The 17,864-nt window shown below is 42.5% G+C and overlaps 2 protein-coding genes across 12 annotated transcripts in view; one reads left to right on the top strand and one right to left on the bottom strand.

The window, feature by feature from the left end:
• The window catches only part of LOC115578680 (retinoic acid receptor beta), a 390,811-nt gene that overhangs the window by 291,992 nt on the left and 80,955 nt on the right, over positions 1-17,864 (top strand). The gene's annotated exons all lie outside the window — the stretch shown is intronic.
• On the bottom strand, positions 9,738-12,441 carry LOC115578681 (formin-like protein 20). 7 transcript variants are annotated; one of them, XR_003983502.1, is made up of 4 exons: positions 12,276-12,441; positions 11,066-11,324; positions 10,607-10,699; positions 9,738-10,513 (listed from the first exon to the last, which is right to left on the bottom strand). XR_003983502.1 is itself a non-coding variant. In XM_030411761.1 (4 exons), exons 2-4 carry the CDS (start codon positions 11,162-11,164, stop codon positions 10,010-10,012), a joined length of 546 nt encoding a protein of 181 aa, XP_030267621.1. In that variant the 5' UTR covers positions 11,165-11,324; positions 12,276-12,355; the 3' UTR covers positions 9,738-10,009. The 7 variants fall into 7 exon arrangements, 3 of the variants coding, with proteins under 3 accessions (XP_030267621.1, XP_030267622.1, XP_030267620.1); XR_003983501.1 differs by having other exon boundaries at positions 11,157-11,324; positions 12,276-12,355; XM_030411761.1 differs by having other exon boundaries at positions 10,607-10,640; positions 11,157-11,324; positions 12,276-12,355.

The raw sequence follows: 17,864 nt of genomic DNA on the forward strand, positions 1-17,864 counted from the left end.
TCACACTTTTGAAGAAACAGGGACACGGGAGTTCAGCAATGTGCAATTTCACAATTGGGGTTTAGCAAAGTTCATGTGGCTAACGGCCTAAGCTAAAGCCACGGCTGCTAATAAACAACTCACGTTCTCCCTTGTTTCCCTCGCAAACACACGGTCCACTTAATCAGTCCACGACAAAAAAAGGGTTTGCTGTCTGCACTGATTATAACAGTGACAAAGGTGCTGGAATATCTGGCTCTTTTGCTTCAAAACAAAAATATCTGCAGCGGAGATTAGCATGCAGCCACCTCATAGTCAGTCTGGCAGAGAGAGAGAGAAAAAAAAACCCCGACGGCAGTACACCCTCACGGCGTCTGATTGGTTACATCACGTGAACTCCTCATGTCACCTGAATCTTGTACATTTTGAGAAGGTACATTCACCACACTTGACATGAATTGAAATGAAATACCATTTTTAACAAATATAAATAAACTTGTGTGCATTAATTCAATTAATGATTCTTATCTTTTTATTTATCGGCATATTTAAATATGCCGATAAATAAAGGAAGGAAGGAATAAATAGGATTCATGATTAAAATCTTAAGATTTTAATCATGAATCCTATTTATTCCTTCCATGTAAGATTATTTCAAATCAAAACCCCTATTTATTTATTTGTCACATGAAGATATTAATTTATTTTAATAAGACTAGTAATAAGGCTTAGTAACCTGGGTTGCACTTGCACTGGTTAACATCTATGCTCCTAACTGGGATGATGTTAATTTTTTTTTAACCTCTTTAGTTCTATACTAAATTTAGACACACACCATCTAATCCTTGGCGGTGATTTTAATTCAGTTCTAGACCCTGCCCATGATCGTTCATCTATTAAACCATATCCTGACTCTAAATCGTCTAAGGTGGTTAAATCATTTGTGGAGACCTACAATTATGTGGACCCTTGGCGTTTCAAATTCCCTAACTCCAGATCCTACCCTTTCTATTCTTCTGTACATAATTTATTTTCACGGATTGATCATTTATTTATTGATGCTTTTTTACTTGGTTCTATTAGAGCTTGTGATTATCAAGGTATTGTAGTTTCCGACCACTCACTACTCAAACTTGAGCTCGCTTTACAGGAAAGACCCCCAAACAGGTTGTGGCTCTTTAATCCTCTTCTTCTCTCCAACCCTGAGTTTGTCACCTATGTCTCAAACCAAATTGACACATTTCTTTTGACTAATCCTGTGGCTGATACTTCTACATCTATCCGCTGGGAAGCTTTGAAGGCGTTTCTGCGGGGACAGATAATTTCTTTTACATCCCATGTAAATAAGCTTTGCAAAGGTAGAATCTCTGACCTCACTTCCTCCATTCTCCACCTAGATCAGCAATATGCAGTAAACCCTACTTCCGACCTCCTTAAAGATAGGATCGCTTTAAGAACAGAGTTTGACCTCTGAATAACTCAGCGTGCAGAGGAATCACTACTTAAATCCCGCCAAAAACTATATGAAGACGGGGATAGACCTACTAGACTTTTAGCCCATCAGCTTCGCCAAAAAGCTGCCTCTCGCACCATTCCTTTTATAATTCTGTCTCCGGCTCTATCAATTCCAATCACAAGCTCATCAACGATGAGTTCAAAACATTTTATTCAAGTCTTTATACTTCTGAATCTCATCTTAACCCAGACCAGTTTGGTGATTTTTTCAGTAATTTGAATATTCCCAAATTAAGCCCTTAAGATGTTTTGTTACTTGAAGAAACTATCTCCCCTGAATTTATAAAATAATCTATTCCTTCATTGCAAAGCGGGAAGGCTGCAGGGCCGGACGGCTTTCCAGACAACTTTTATAAAAAAAATTCTGACAAATTAGTGCCCCTCTTGCATGCGATGTACACTGAATCCTATCAAACAAAAACTCTTCCTCCGACTTTGTATCATGCCACCATTTCGCTCCTCTTGAAAAAGGACAAGGATCCCCAGTGCTGTTCTTCTTTTCGACCTATAAGCCTCCTTAATCAGGATTTTAAGATTCTAGCTAAAAACCTAGGTCTCCGTTTGGAGATGATTCTCCCCTCCATCATTTCTAATGATCAACTAGTTAGGTAGACAGTCATTCTGTAATTAAGCAATATTACCCAAGACTGGAAACACATGGGCTCTGACTAAAACAAAATCAGTCACGTCAGTAGACTCATATGTGTAATGGGACATGGTTTACCACTACAGCAAATAATCCAACCCTTAGTAACGACCTAGCAACAGAAAGGATTTTCTAGTCCCAAATGAGTGAACTCTGAGCTGACGTTAATGTTTTATCGCGGTCTCGGGATTTCCCGAACTAAATCAATACTGCACAGATGAACAAAAAATGCTTACGTTTATCGCTGATCAACGTCTTGGGCTGTTAGATGTTTTCAGGAGTATCTGAAAAGCACTAAACAGGATGTAGATTTTGTAACTATAACAAAAAAAGAGCTAAACAGGATTCTTCGTGAATTTTATGGGTCAGCAAGAAACAGCCAAGGTCACTACTCCATCAGCAGCTACGTCGGATTGAGGGCTGGCATCAACCGTTATATCAATGACCCTCCTCTCGGAGTTCACAGTGTCAAACAACGTGTTTAGTGGACTCATAAAGTCTCTCAGGAGAGCGGGCCACAACAAAACTGAGCGTCATGCCGCGATCACAGAGGCGGACCTGGTAGTTTTAAGAAAGTCGGAGGCCTCATCCTCTCATCCTCCTCCAACCATTCATCCAAACTGAGACCGCCAAATAAATAAAAATTAACAAGAAACCGATCCATTTTGTAGCCTATTTTTCCGCTGTTTCCTACTCCAGCTCTGACAGTTACAAAGTTGCCACAGACTTGGCGGAGTAATATTTTGAGTAATGAGTCAGGTGCGCTGTCATGCTGATTTGAGCACGTTCTAAATTTCTTGTTGACCAATCAGATTGCTTGGTCAGAACTACTTGTTGTATAATGTACGACGACTGCTCAATATCTTGCATACTCCTTCCCTACATTTGAGTGCAGAGGCTGCAATTTCGCTAGACTCGAAAAAGGCTTTTGACACCAATGCATCACCAATGGCTTCTGTACTTACTAATTATCAAGTGTCCGACCATTTCCATCTAGGTAGAGACACAAGACAGGGTTGTCCTTTAAGTCCCCTCTTGTTTTTGATCACTTTTGAGCCTCTTGCCATAGCTTTGAGACAGGCTGATAGGATAGAGGGAATTATTTGGGGCGGTCAGATGCATGTTTCCCTCTATGCGGATGACCTCCTTCTTTTTCTTTCTAACCCTGATACCACTCTCCCTCACATCTCATCTCTGCTCAGTTCTTTCGGGGCCATCTCAGGGTACAAACTTAATTTGCATAAGAACGAATATTTTGCCATAACATGGCCTTAATCTTGCCTTTATCTGCGGGAGTAAACATGCACTGATGCGTAAAGATTTCCTTGAGAGACCTAAGCAGCTTGGGGGCCTTTCTGCCCCTAATTTCCAACTATACTACCGGGCATCGAACTTGACCAACATGTCTTTCTGGCTTTTATCTTCTGACAGTGTAAACTGTCCAGCATGGGTCAATATCGAGGCCTCCCTTTGCCGTCCATACTCCCTCTCTGCTCTCTTAGGGGCATCGCTCCTGCTCCCAGTTTCAATCCCCAAACTTAATTTTGTGTGACATTCTCTAAGAATTCTAAAACAATTTAAACTTTCTTTTGGCCTGCAGAGCATCTCTCTCTTCTCCCTGCTCTATTACAACCCCTTATTTGATTTATTCTCTAAAATATTTAAAAAAAAACCCTGTTACTTCCTGCCTCCTTATGACCATTTTTGGTGTATCCTCATAAAACATATCCACGACCTCCAGTCAGCACAAGGCTTTGGCACTCTAGCGCGGCGGTTGATTTTACTAAACTGGAAGAATGCTGCTCCACCCACCCACACACATCTCATCAAGAGTACCATGTGTAATCTCAAATTAGAAAAGATCAGGTATACTGTTAATGGTGCTCTTCAGAACTTTCATAAGACATGGGATGACTTTATTGAATTTGTAAAGCAATTAGATGGGCTTCAATTAGAGTGATAAACCTCCGGCTGACCCATTATAACTATACCCTGGCTGAGGACGATTAACTAAATGCGCAACTGGACCCCCCCACTCCTTCCCCTCCTCTTTATGTTGTTCCTTCCTGTGTGTTTGTACATGTGTCTAATTGTCCCCTTTTTTGTCTCTTTTCTTTTTTTCTGTTTTACTTCTATTTCAATTTCACTTTTTTCTGTTTTTCTCACATGGTTACTTTATCTACCTGCATTGTTTTGGTATATTTTGATTCTATAAAATCTTGGTATTGTTGTTACTTTTGTATTTACCGATTTAAAAAAAAATAAAATAAAATTATTGACAGTGAGCTCTGAGTTTCAGAGTCATTAGGGCCACTAGTGAGTCTTTGACCCAACCAGCCTTCATGTGGGTCATTAGGGCTAGGTTAGCCCATGTGTGAATTGTTGTTAAGCTGTCAGGGGAGGGAACTCAGCCTGCATTGTAGGTGGGTGATAGGTAATGTATAATCCATTGAGCAGTATTGTTTGCATTTGTTTCCATTTATAGATTGTGAGGAGAAAACTTGATATTAAATGCAAATGACTATGAAGCAGACTGTTTCAAAGCAATGACTCACGGTACATTCCAAATAACATTTAAATTGGATTTATAGCCACATTTTTATTATTCACTTATTTTTTATCATTATTTTGACATTAGAAATAGATACCAACACATCATATTTTCCCTTAATGACTGAAAATAACAAGGTCTTCTGTTATTCAATAGGACTTATTTATTTATTTATTAATACTTACTTATTTAATATATTATTTTATTTTTTGTTATTTTCACTGAGAGATGCTGTATAAACTAATAATGAATATACAGTAGTCTGCATATTATATGGTGAATATAGAGTTAAGGATTAGTGGCCAATTAATATGTGTGGGCAAACACTGTATCTGTCGAATAAGATCTCATCTTGTCAGCAGCTATGATGGATTATCATTGTAATGGCTTTATTGTTATCAGTATGATGCGGAGATGATCAATTATCTGAGTTAGAGCTGCTCAGCAGCTTTGATCTGAATATTGTTTATTCCTATACTGTAGGTGTTCCAGCCTATGAGAGGGCAACAAAGCTTTATGAATGATGCTACCCCTAGCATCATTCATAAAGCTTTGTTGAACATCTGAGAAATTATTTAAAACAAAAAAAGATTTTTTTTAAAAACAAAACAAAAAAAAGATGCAGAACCTGAATCCACAATAACATATGTTACTTTTGAGTATGATACCACAGTTTTCAGAGACTCTTTCAACAAAACCCAGCAACTTTACGGCCGTCAGTGCCCTAAAGTTCCCCCTGCTCCACTGTCATCCATAGGGAAGTTTGCATTTCACAGGTTACTGGCATCCTTTGATTGCATCAGCAGTTATAGCTCAGGTCCACTTTATGCTCCGTTGGGCCCAGGGGGGGACGATTCCTTTCTGTTATGCTGTTTCACACCTCAGCAGAAGAGTCATGGAAAAGATGATTTCTTGATATCTTCAAGCTAAACCCCCCTACAGGGCCTCTGATGAGAATGGGGAAAATTCCCTTGTTTCTATATTCATAGGTGGAGGAGATGGCGGGGTGTCCTCAGAACAATGCCCTGAACATCGACTCCAGTAAGCCCATCCTGACAGCAGCCACAGAATGCGATTATGCTTATAATTTAGCGATATGCTGCCCTTATTCATTTGAGTATGAATTTGACAGGTTGCTTGTTCTTACATATTGCATTTTTAAGTTGTAATTTTGGGATGGTCAGCTTACTTATCATGATTCTTATCCATTGCAAATAGATATCCAGAAAAAATACCTTGTATAGTAGATGTTGTTGTAGTGGTAATGTTCGATTCTTTTTGAGCGCTTAGGTTGGGATTTTTTTTTTGCCATTGTTATCATTCCGACTGTACTACACTTAGTGGTAGCTTATAGCTAGCAAGGAAAGCAACAATCTTGCTTGTAGTTCAGATTTTCATAAACAAATCAGAATTTAACTGTTACACATTTTGTTACATTATAAATTGCTTGTTTAATCTTATTATCTTAGAGAATAAGTCCAAAGTCTTTCTTTGAGTTGAAGCATCATCAACTTAGGCGACTAATTTCGAGAGAATTCACATCAACTCCAAATTGCAGTTGCACCAGTACTAAAAATCATTTGGAGTGTGGTTTTAACACATGACAAAGTGAAATATGACAACATTGACTTTGGGTAATTTAAAAGGGTTTTTACATAGTGACAAACTTATATAAAATGATTGTCTAACTCTGCAGTTCCCGTCAGTTCTATGCCCAATTTTTGTGTCTTTTAGCTCATTGTTTTGGTTCAGTGTCACTGGTTGGACAAAGTTTATAACTATCTAGTGAACAAAATAGAGCATATAGCTAAAGAGCTGGTGGTGGAGACTAAAGCGGAGCTAACACAGAGTGAATTTTGGACTATGTCATTTGGAAACATGATGCTAATGTTGCTTTGCGTCTGCTGGATGTGACAATTAAACTTTTAGCTAACATATCAGACTTAATGATAAGACGATTATTTGCATCCATTTGCCAGAATACATGTTGGCTAAGTAAGCTTTTTGCAAAACCACAGATAACATAAAAAACTGATAGTTTACGTCACAAATGTATGTCTGTTTAGGTTGAATTTCAGGACATGCTCAGGTTAGATTTTGGCACAAAATCCACTCGGTAAGGGTTGGAGTGGGTTAAAATACCTGTTTTAGCCACCAAAATCATGGATGGGGATTGGTCTGACTTCCTGAAAAAAAGTGTCCCCTTAAGGCCCCCACACACTGCCCAGACTCAAACCAACAGCCAACTGCCTTCATTTGACGACTCTGTTGCCTCTTGTCTGACCTGTTCGGCAGAAAAGTTGCATTGAACACACCACTTCAATGTGCTGCCGGCTCCACAGTAGCGCGTACGTTCTGCGATGCAATAAGCGGGTGGCGCTACATGAAAACAGGAAATGACGGAACCGATTGCATAGAAAAACAAAGCGCACACAGTATTCTGCCCCTCCCACACACCGCACTGATTCGCTAGCACACCGCCAATCAGAAAGGTCATACAGCTAATACACAACCAATCAGAGAATCCAATGGCTCAGACGGCCGACAGCCAACCTCCTCAGACTTTGCATGTTGCAGACAACGTCTGCGCAGCTCCGAAAGCTTCCAACACAGCTGAACACACCAAACAGATTTGTTCCCGACCTCGTCCGAGTCTCCCCAAGCGCTTCAACGTCCAACGGTTGGGCCAGTGTGTTCCTGCCTTTTAGGGTGTCCTTAAAAAAAACACTTGTGTTTGGCCACCTCGTTGGCTGTAATAACTGTAATTAGCTGTGTGTCATTATTGCAGATATCTAAATACACAATGAGACAGTGCAGAAATTTCTAATAAAATGTTACTGTATGTTTAAAAGCACTACAAACCATTCTCAGCTTTTATTGGCCCTAGAGTGGGAGACATAAAATATGGACACGACAGGCTACACATCACCTGAAAGCTTATATTTGTAGTTGTAGTTATTTCCTAGTAATAGTTGAGCGCTTAGTATGATTCCTGAGTCAGGAGGTTGAACTGAACATCTGCTTTTGGGTACTCGACTGGGGCTATCATGTGTCCCTGGAGATAAGTGAAGTGCTGCTGAGAGCTGAACAGAAAGCGTGCGTGTGTGTGTGTGTGTGTGTGTGTTTTTTTTTATTTAAACTAGCAGTTTAACATTTTGAAGGCTAATATGCATTCTTAGCTTTAAAATGTGTACAACAGTGCAAATAATAGGCTGTATCTGTTGCTACCAACATTTCTTCATCCAAGATATCTGGAGACTCCTGCCATTGTTACATTATCACACTGTCCAGTTTTCCATGACTTGAGCTTTGTATTGTCTAACATGCTGATTCCAAATTAAATTAGCAATAAAATCTCATCTCATTTTCTTCCCCTTAATCGTGAGGTTCACGGGGATGTTACCGCATTTTATCCCCCTTTTTCAAGGGGTTACGGGGTTTCTGGAGCCTATCCCAGTTCCAAGCTCATCGCAGGACCCTTACTGATGGCAGAGGCCGCCACACAAGGTGCCAACTGCACATCAGGAGCAATTTTGGGGTTCAACTCAAGGATACTTTGACATGTAGCTCCCCCAGGGGAGCCGGGATTCGAATCAGCGACCTTCTGCTCACTAGTCAACCAGCTCAATAACCAGCGTAACCCCAATATTTTTCACCACAAAATGTGTAGCTGAGTTACTTACTAAACTTGTTAATGCCAAATGTAACATTTCACCAAATATTGTCTTTTTAATCTGATATAGTATTAGATGTGGTGATTCCAGGTCCCACGACCTCTTGAAATACAAATTTAAATAAAATGTGGCTGTTCCTTTCCCAGTGATGGCATGTAAAGGATGTTTACTCAAGTAATTTACTCAAGTGCAATTTGTGGTGTTACATTTTGGAGGCAAATATTGCATTTTATTCCCACTACATTTATTTGATAATTGTGGTTACTAGTTACTTAACATTGTGTATGCTGCATCAAAGCCAAAGTAGAACATTTTGAAAATAATGTATTCTGTCGTCAATCAGAAGAAAACACTGATTCCAATAATCTGAAAAATGCTGATTATCCGATACAGTATAAACATATATGTTAAGATGTATAATTCACTTTTACTTATCCTTTTTTTACTTAAGTAAATTTTAATATCAGATACTGTCAGACGTTTACTCAAGTACTATTTGTATGGTAGAATTTCACTTTTAGTAACATAACTTAATTTTAGTATGTACTTTATGCATTTCCAAATTTGGGAGACTTATAGCATACCAGCACTGGTCAGTACTGAGACTTTTGAGCTATATTATTAAAGCTTATAGGCAATTTGTCTTTTAGACAAAAATAAGAGAATTGCTGACGTGCGTTTTTCATGCTGCCTTTCAATATTTTGTTGCCTGTGCTCTCTGTTCGGATTTGAGTAGGTATGTTTGTTCAAAACATGCTCTGCTCTGTCTGACTTGAATCACAATATGCATATACAACATATAGATTTGATAAGCCAAGTAGCGACGCATTAGTGATTTACAGGATATGCAATTGGTCTGTAAATTTTCTAGACTGCTTGTGCCATAAAGGCCTGAAAAGCAGCACTGGTTAAAATAGAAACACTCTAGGATGGTGCCTGGGTCTAGATCCATACAGGGGGAAGGTGGAAAGGGATGGCAGGTTAACATGCAACACATTGTGGTCATTTTGATAATATGGATAGCATTCCCACTTGTCCCCCCTCACATCACCTATTGATTATAGCTAGCAAAAGTAACCAGTAGCAGGAGCGAAACAGAACAGGAAGTAGAAAGAAAAAAAAAAAAAAAAAAAAAAAACACACACGACATGAGGTTGATAGCATTGTTACTCAAAATAAAAAAATATGGCCTTAAAGCAGCTAGAGTGGCTTCAGACTTTGTCATGTTTAGTTTTTAATGCAGCTAGTGTGTCTCTCTATACTGGATGCACGGTTGTGCTGGAATTTCTGAATGCAATTGTGACCATTACCTTAAAAAAATTTCGATTTTTAATGACGTTTCTGATACAATGGCAAAAATAAATGCTACATCTGTGGCATAACAGTTTTTCATTTCTTTATTAAAAGACAATTATAACAAGGATATAACATGACGAGACACCTTTTTTTGGCAAGTAGGAAAAAGCATCTGTTACGCTTTAAGGGGAAAACTAAATGAGGACCCAAACACAGACACACACAGGATGCAGGATTGGGAGAACAGAAAGTGAGCTTTAATTAATACAATGCTGAAATACAAAAAAAAGGGAGAACAAGAAAACCAAAATGAGTCACTAGGACAAAAAACAAAGTATCAACTAAAGGCTAAAACAAAGTGCTTCGAGTCAGATTGGGGGGACCAGGAGGTCGGGATGCAGGGCAGTGGCCGATCAGGAGGCCTGCAGTGAAGGTAGAAACCCTCTGGGGCAGTTGGGGATGGCGGAAACCCTTTGGAGGCCGTTGGCGATGGCAGGGTGAAGGCTGAGGGCCTCTGGAGGCCGGCAGCTGGGGCGAAGGCGGAAGTCCTCTGCAGGCCGGCTGTGAAGGTGAAGGCTGGGACCCACTGGAAGCCAGCAGCAGGGGCATAGGCTGGGACCCACTGGAAGCCAGCAGTGGGTGCAAAGGCTGAGACCCTCTGGAGAACGGCAGCTGGCACGAAGACTCAGACCCTCTGGAAGTTGGCGACATAGGCTGGAGCTGACGGAGGACCACTGGCAACTGTCGGCCTGGGAGCTGACGGAGGATCACTGGCAACTGTCGGCCTGGGAGTTGGCGGAGGATCTCTAGCAGCTGTCGGCTGCAGTGTCTACCAGACTGCCGGCTAGGGAGCTTATTATTTTCAAAATAAGACAAGAAACAAGAGAACATAAACTGGGATCATAACGGCATCAGAAAAACAGTAGTAAACATTAAATATCTCACCATTTCCTTGTTTTTTTTCCTCCGTTGATTAGACCTTTAAAGTGTGTGTGTGTGTGTACTTGTTAGAGAAAGAGAACTGCAGCTGGTACCAGTCTATCGATAAGGGCAGAAAATTAGCATTGAAACTTTTTCAAATATTGAGAATAGATAGTATGTATCAATTAATCCATATGTTTTTAACACAATACAATTATGTAAGCCAAAGCCAGTTCACCTCTTTTCTATGTTTAGTCTTATCAGTGTAAAAAAGCCTCTGAACTATCAAGACCATCATAAGGCACTTCCTCTGTGCATATGTGCCCCTCTCATCCCCGCACTACTCCAAGGTCCGATTTCCATAATGTATGTTTCCCATCTGACAACCCCCTCTCCCCTCCGCCCCTTTGTCCATCAGGACCATTAACTTAAACTCAGTACTCTGGTGGCAACAGAGGATTATCATCTCTGCTCAACACCAACCTGGTTATTGTTAGGGAGCTGCCATGTTAAGTGCTATGGCAAGCAGCCTGGGCTGCACCACGTGGCCTTCAGATAAGTAGTGTTTATTTACCGCTGCATCCGTTTTCTCAAAGAGGCACAGTGCAGAGCTTGGCAACACACAGATGGCTTGCCGGCGGCCTCTCAAAATGGTTGCTGTTCGTGCCTGCTGCCGCTGAACCACCCAACATCCTCATAAAGCGGCACAGCAGAGCAAAACTCACCACACTGCACTGGGGGCCTAGAGACAGCCGTGGAAAAGAGGAAGACACAAGACAGAAGTTGGGACATCGCTCATTAACAAAAGAAGCAGGAGAGGAGTGTCTCAGAAAACCGAGGAATGGGAGTGTGACAGGAGACATCACTGAAAAGACTGAGTTCAACAGGGTGTCTGAACACCACTCAATTCATCCCTCAGTCTAACACTCCCGAGAGTACTTCAGAAAAACTTGACACTTGCTAATTCATAGAGCTCCTTCAAAGCCTGTACAGCGACTGGGCAGTGAATGCACACACTTTTCAGCTTAAAAGGTGATTGCTTGAAACCTGATATGAACACCCACTGCACAGACACCTCATTTCAAAGACCATCATGTCAAAGTCCCAGTGACCTTGTTACTACCTTTGGAACTAGAAAAATGTTGTGTTTTTCTTTTGATATGCGTCCGTATTGAATTGTTCTGATATTTAGAGAACATCTAATGTTTATTTCAGGCATCTTCAGCATCTATTAAGGCATCAGTCAATTTTGGTTGTAATATGCAATTATAATTGAAAAAGCAGCATCTATGTACTATGGAAAAATTTGACACCAGAACTTCAAATCTTCATCATTGAGTCAAAACAAAAACTATTGATATAAAACAGAGGAAATTGATTAATCAGATAGCCATGATATAATTCCAAATGAATGCTATTGTCAGGCGGGGGGTTAGAGGGAAGACTAAGGAAAGGCGAAGGTGGACCCAAATGCAGTTAAGCACAGGAGGCAAGGATATGGGGAAACAAAAGCGAGCTTTATTTTAAAGCTGAACACAAAAACAGAAGCAGGCAAAACGGGGGGCAAGAGGCAAAGTAGCAAATGAAAGCAAGGCAAAGTAGCAACCAAAAACAGCAAGACAAAGTACAAACCAAATAGCACAAAGTTCAAATCAAAAGGCAAAATGCAAAACTCATATCCAAAAACACATACCGTGGAGGAACAAGGAACAGACAGGAGCAGGCACATGAACTGGAGCATGGACAAAGACGGACGCTGACAAGAACAATGACCAGACCAGGAGTGAAAGGAACACAGAGCTTAAATACACAGACACTGATGACAAGACGAGGAACAGGTGAGGTGGACCAACAGGTGAGATAACGAAGGGGAGGAGCACATGAGGACATGAAGGGAACAAAGCAATAGACAGAGGGAGCCAGAGGGAACATAGGAAAATACACAGTAGAACTTAAAGGACACATGAGGGCATGGAAAAACAAGACACAAGACAAGATACAAAGACATGGAAATCAAATACAAGAAACCACAAGACAAAACCAGACAAGAACACAACAAACAGATCTACAGTCATGACAGCTATTGTTTCTCCATGTCTGCTGAATGTCAGGCAGGTGCTAGAAGGAGGACTCAGAAGCAGAGGGGCGAACGGTTCAGACAAGCTTTATTTCAGGACCAACTGTCCCCTCGTCAAAAGGAGCGATAAATCAAACAGGCTATAAACACTTTCTGAATCTATGGCAGTCAAACAAGAACAAAAGAAAAGAACAAGAAATATCACTCTCACGAGGAAAACTAGGACTACTGTCTACACTGATCTAAATAGCAAAAACTTCTTATGAAACATTAAACAACAAAAATTCACTCACCATGAGGAAAAACAAAAGGCTATCAAAATTAACTAAACTGCACTAAGGCTGAAAAGGATACAAAGAAAAGGCACTCCAACGGAGGTGAGCAAGGCTACAAACAGAAATCTAGCTCAAAAAGGCTGACCAAAAAATTACAAACAAAAGATCACTCTTCCTCAGAGGCAAACAGAAAATCAAGAACAAACTTGAAACTTAGCGTGGCGCTGGCAAGACTTTGAGGGAAGGCTGGATGTACACGGACAGTGACGAACGAAATACTCTGGCGACGAGGACAGGGGAAGACAAAGACTATATACACATGAGGTGGGATGACACAGGTGGAAACAGTCAGGGATCAGGGGAGACGCCAGACCGGTGACAGAGGAGGAAGGGCAAGTGACCTGAAACGAGAGGAGAGTTACCTTTCAAAATAAAACTGGAAATTCACAGGACAAAAACCCAAGACAGGACATCCCTCACCACGGTGTGACAGTACCCCTCCCTCTAGGGCCGACACCTGATGGCCCAGGCAGTTCAGAACCTGGAACCCTGAACCTTCACTGGAACCATCAGACTCTCCTTGACCGGTTTAATCTGGCTTACATGGAACGTTGGGTGTACACAAAGGGAGACAGGGAGGCAGACGAAGACGGACAGCTGCGGGTCCGACCATCCTGGTGACAGGGAACGGACCCACAAATCGTGGCGCCAGCTTTTTGGATGGGACCATAAGATGCAAGTCTTTAGCTGTCAACCACACTCTCTGTCCTGGCTGATAGTCGGGAGCTGGTCGTCTCCTGCGGTCAGCCGCCTTTTTAACCCGGTCCCCTTGTCGGATCAGAACCTGGCGGGCGGCTATCCAGATGCGTCTGCAACGTCGGATCAGGGCATGGGCAGAGAGGACCGACACTTCTGGCTCGTTATCTGGGAAGACTGGGGGTTGATAACCGTAAACACATTTAAAGGGCGATAAACCTGTGGCAGATGTAGGTAAGGAGTTATGCGCATACTCAACCCAGAGCCGGTTTCCAGTTGTTGATTCAGGCGTTCAGTCTGGCCGTTGGCTTCCGGGTGGTAACCTGAGGTCAGGCTGGCCTTGGCTCCGGTGAGTCGGCAGACCTCCCTCCAGAACCGTGACACGAATTGGGGCCCCCGGTCAGAGACAATGTCCTTGGGGAAGCCATGAACCTTGAAAACGTTGGTCATCATGACTTCTGCCGTCTCCTTGGCAGATGGCAGCTTTGGCAGAGCAATGAACCAGACCATTTTAGAGAACCTGTCAACCACCGTGAGGACGGTGGTGTTGCCTTGAGAGACCGGGAGCCCCGTGACGAAGTCGAGAGAGATGTCAGACCACGGTCTGGAGGGGATGGGAAGCGGTTGTAAGAGGCCCATGCAAGCCCCGGAAGACGTCTTATTCCTGGCGCAGACTGAACATGCCTCTACGTACTCCCGGACCGCCGTCTCCATTGATGGCCACCAGAACCGCCGGGAGATGAACATCGTCTGTTTGACTCCCGGATGACATGAAAGCTGCGTGGTGTGAGCCCAATGGATCACCTGTGGGTGTGAGAGCATGAAGAGGAGCTGCTATTGCGCTGAAGCCTCTGACAAACCGCCTGTAAAAGTTAGCAAATCCTACGAACTGCTGAACCCTTTTGCCGCTATCGGGTGTGGGCCACTTGGCCACAGCGCTAACTTTAGCTGGGTCCATCTGTACACTTCCAGGGGCTACGATGAAGCCCAGGAAGGAGACAGTGTCGGCATGAAACACACTTTTCTCAGCTTTAACATACAGGTGATTAGCCAGTAGTCTTTTAAGCACCTGGTTCACATGATCGCGATGAGTATCTAGGTCAGGGGAGTAAATGAGAATATCATCGAGGTAAACATAGACAAAACGATCAAGAAAATCTCTTAACACATCGTCAATCATGGCCTGAAACACGGCGGGTGCGTTAGTGAGTCCGAAAGGCATGACTCGATACTCGTAGTGGCCACTGGGGGTGTTGAACCCAGTCTTCCACTCGTCCCCCTCTCTGATACGGATCAAATGATAGGCATTACGAAGGTCTAATTTGGTGAAGACTTTAGCCCGTTGGAGCTGATCAAAGACAGAGGACATGAGAGGAAGGGGGTAACGGTTCTTTATTGTAATGTCATTCAAAGGGCTGTAGTCGATGCAGGGTCTTAGCGAGCCATCCTTTTTTCCCACAAAGAAAAATCCAGCGCCTGCTGGAGATGAAGAGGGACGAATCAGGCCCGCCTCTAGTGAAGCTGTGATGTACTCCTTCATCGCTTCCTTCTCAGGTCCAGAGACGGAGTACAGGTGGCCCTTGGGGATGGTGGATCCTGGAATCAGGTCAATGGCGCAGTCATTAGAGCGGTGTGGAGGCAGTGACAGGGCTTTAGTTTTACTAAAGACCTGCCTGAGGTGGTGATAGCAGGTCGGCACAGAGTTCAGGTCCGGGAATTCGGCGTCTGTGGCGGGGTCAGTAGAAAACAGGATAATTTCCGTGACTTTATCTTTCTGGTAGGGGGGTTCGAAGCATGTTTTGGTGCAACTGTCCCCCCATCCTCTGATCTCTCCCGTTCTCCAGTCAATGTGAGGGTTATGAATCAGCAACCATGACTGTCCCAGTATCAGAGAATGGGAGGAGGATTTGAACAGGTAAAAGCGTATCACCTCCTTATGATCATTAATTTGTAGATGAACTGGTTCACTGATGTGAGTAATAGAAAAAAGTTCCAAACCATTAAGGGATCTGGCTCTGATGGGTCTTTCTAGCAGTTCGACATCGAGCCCCAATTTTCTGGCTAATCCCCAGTCCATCAAACTCTCATCTGCCCCTGAGTCAATGAGGGCTTCGAGTTCAGTGTCAGTGTGATGAATTACCTGGACCTTGGTGAGCGTGCGTGATGGGGAGGTCGATGCCGAGACGAGACTCACCACCAGGGACTTCTTAGTAGGGCAGGTGGCGACGAGATGACCAGTCTCTCCACAATAAAAGCACCGCCCCTCCAGTTGGCATTTTCTCCGCTCCTCCGGAGTCAGTCGAGCTCTCCCCAGCTGCATGGGTTCCTCCTCTCTCTCCACGGAAGGCGGATGATGCTGCTCCTGCGGTGAGTGGTGACAAGCTGATCCCGTCAGAGTGTGAGTACGCAGGTGACTCTCTGCCGTCGCTGGTCCCCTGCCTCGTTGTCGCTGAAGCTAAGTGAGCCTGTTGTCCGTCCAGATCACGAGGGCGATGAGGGAATCCACTTCCTACACTGATCTAAAAAGCAAAAACTTCTTATGAAACATTAAACAACAAAAATTCACTCACCATGAGGAAAAACAAAAGGCTATCAAAATTAACTAAACTGCACTAAGGCTGAAAAGGATACAAAGAAAAGGCACTCCAACGGAGGCGAGCAAGGCTACAAACAGAAATCTAGCTCAAAAAGGCTGACCAAAAAATTACAAAAAAAGATCACTCTTTCTCAGAGGCAAACAGAAAATCGAGAACAAACTTGAAACTTAGCGTGGCGCTGGCAAGACTTTGAAGGAAGGCTGGATGTACACGGACAGTGACGAACGAAATACTCTGGTGACGAGGACAGGGGAAGACAAAGACTATATACACATGAGGTGGGATGACACAGGTGGAAACAATCAGGGATCAGGGGAAACGCCAGGCCGGTGACACAGGAGGAAGGGCAAGTGACCTGAAACGAGAGGAGAGTTACTTTTCAAAATTTTTATTATTTAAACCTGATATTATTACAAATTTGCATTAGTTCTACTCTGCCTGAACTGTGAGCAGATCTCAGTATGGAAATTGGGTAGGTGAGGCTGACAAATTTGTCAACAAATATGGTGCTTGTCAAGTCAAAGGGTAAGGAGGCAAGGGGAAAAATCCCATGGAAACTAGAGCCCAACCAACATTAAATTGTTGGTGCCAATGCTGATACTAATATTAGAGAGTAAAAATGATATTGATAATGCTGTATCATCTTATTTTTATATATACAGTATATATTGTATGTATTGCATAAGTTGGCCCAATTGTTGAAAAACACACACTAAAGTGTTCCCTTGGGAGCCAAAACGCGCTAAAGTGCCCTCTTGGTAGACAAAACGAATGCTAAAGTGCCCTCTTGGGAGCCAAAACACATGCTAAAGTGCCCTCTTGGTTGGCAAAACACACTAAATTGCCCCCTTGGCTGGTTAAAACATGATAAACTGCCCTCTTGGGAGCCAAAACGCGCGCTAAAGTTCCCTCTTCAGTGGCGAGAACGTGCTGTATTTTCGCCCCTGCCCTTCAAAAAGTCTGTGCACGCCACTGCGATGCAGCGCAGACTCTCATCGTATATGTAGTGCCTGTGATCACTACTGCTGACTTCTACATGAAAGTTCTACATGTTTATCTTTACTCTTACATCTTTCAATGTGTGTTTGGCTCCCTCAAACTCTGAATTAGGTCCATAGTCAGGACCGAAAATTGAAAAAGCCCCTTAGAAAACAACATGGTAGGCATTTTTGAAGAAAAGCACTTTATGCATTGTTTCTGTATGATTTTTTTAGTGCTGAATCCATTTCTGCCGGTTGCCCAGCTGTAAAAGTTACTGTTTAGTCATAATTATTGATTAATTAGCATAATTAGTGATTAATCGCCCAAAGTTAGAAATGGCTATCAATTTCCTATTTGTTAATATTCTATATATCAGATATATCATTGGTATCATTGTAAAGGGGACCTTCTAGCCTTTCATTTAAGCCCATGGTTGTATCGTTCTGACAAACACAGAGGTCCCATGACCTCTTTAAACCATAAATTACACACATTTTCCCACAATTTTCGCCTAAACTATATAGTTTCTTTTATCCCTGTGGGATCAAGGGATATCAAGGACCCAAAAGCCAACAATCTCAATACTAAATGGACTT

This window comes from Sparus aurata, chromosome 3 (genome assembly GCF_900880675.1).
Source record: "Sparus aurata chromosome 3, fSpaAur1.1, whole genome shotgun sequence".
Classification (NCBI taxonomy): Eukaryota; Metazoa; Chordata; class Actinopteri; order Spariformes; family Sparidae; genus Sparus; species Sparus aurata.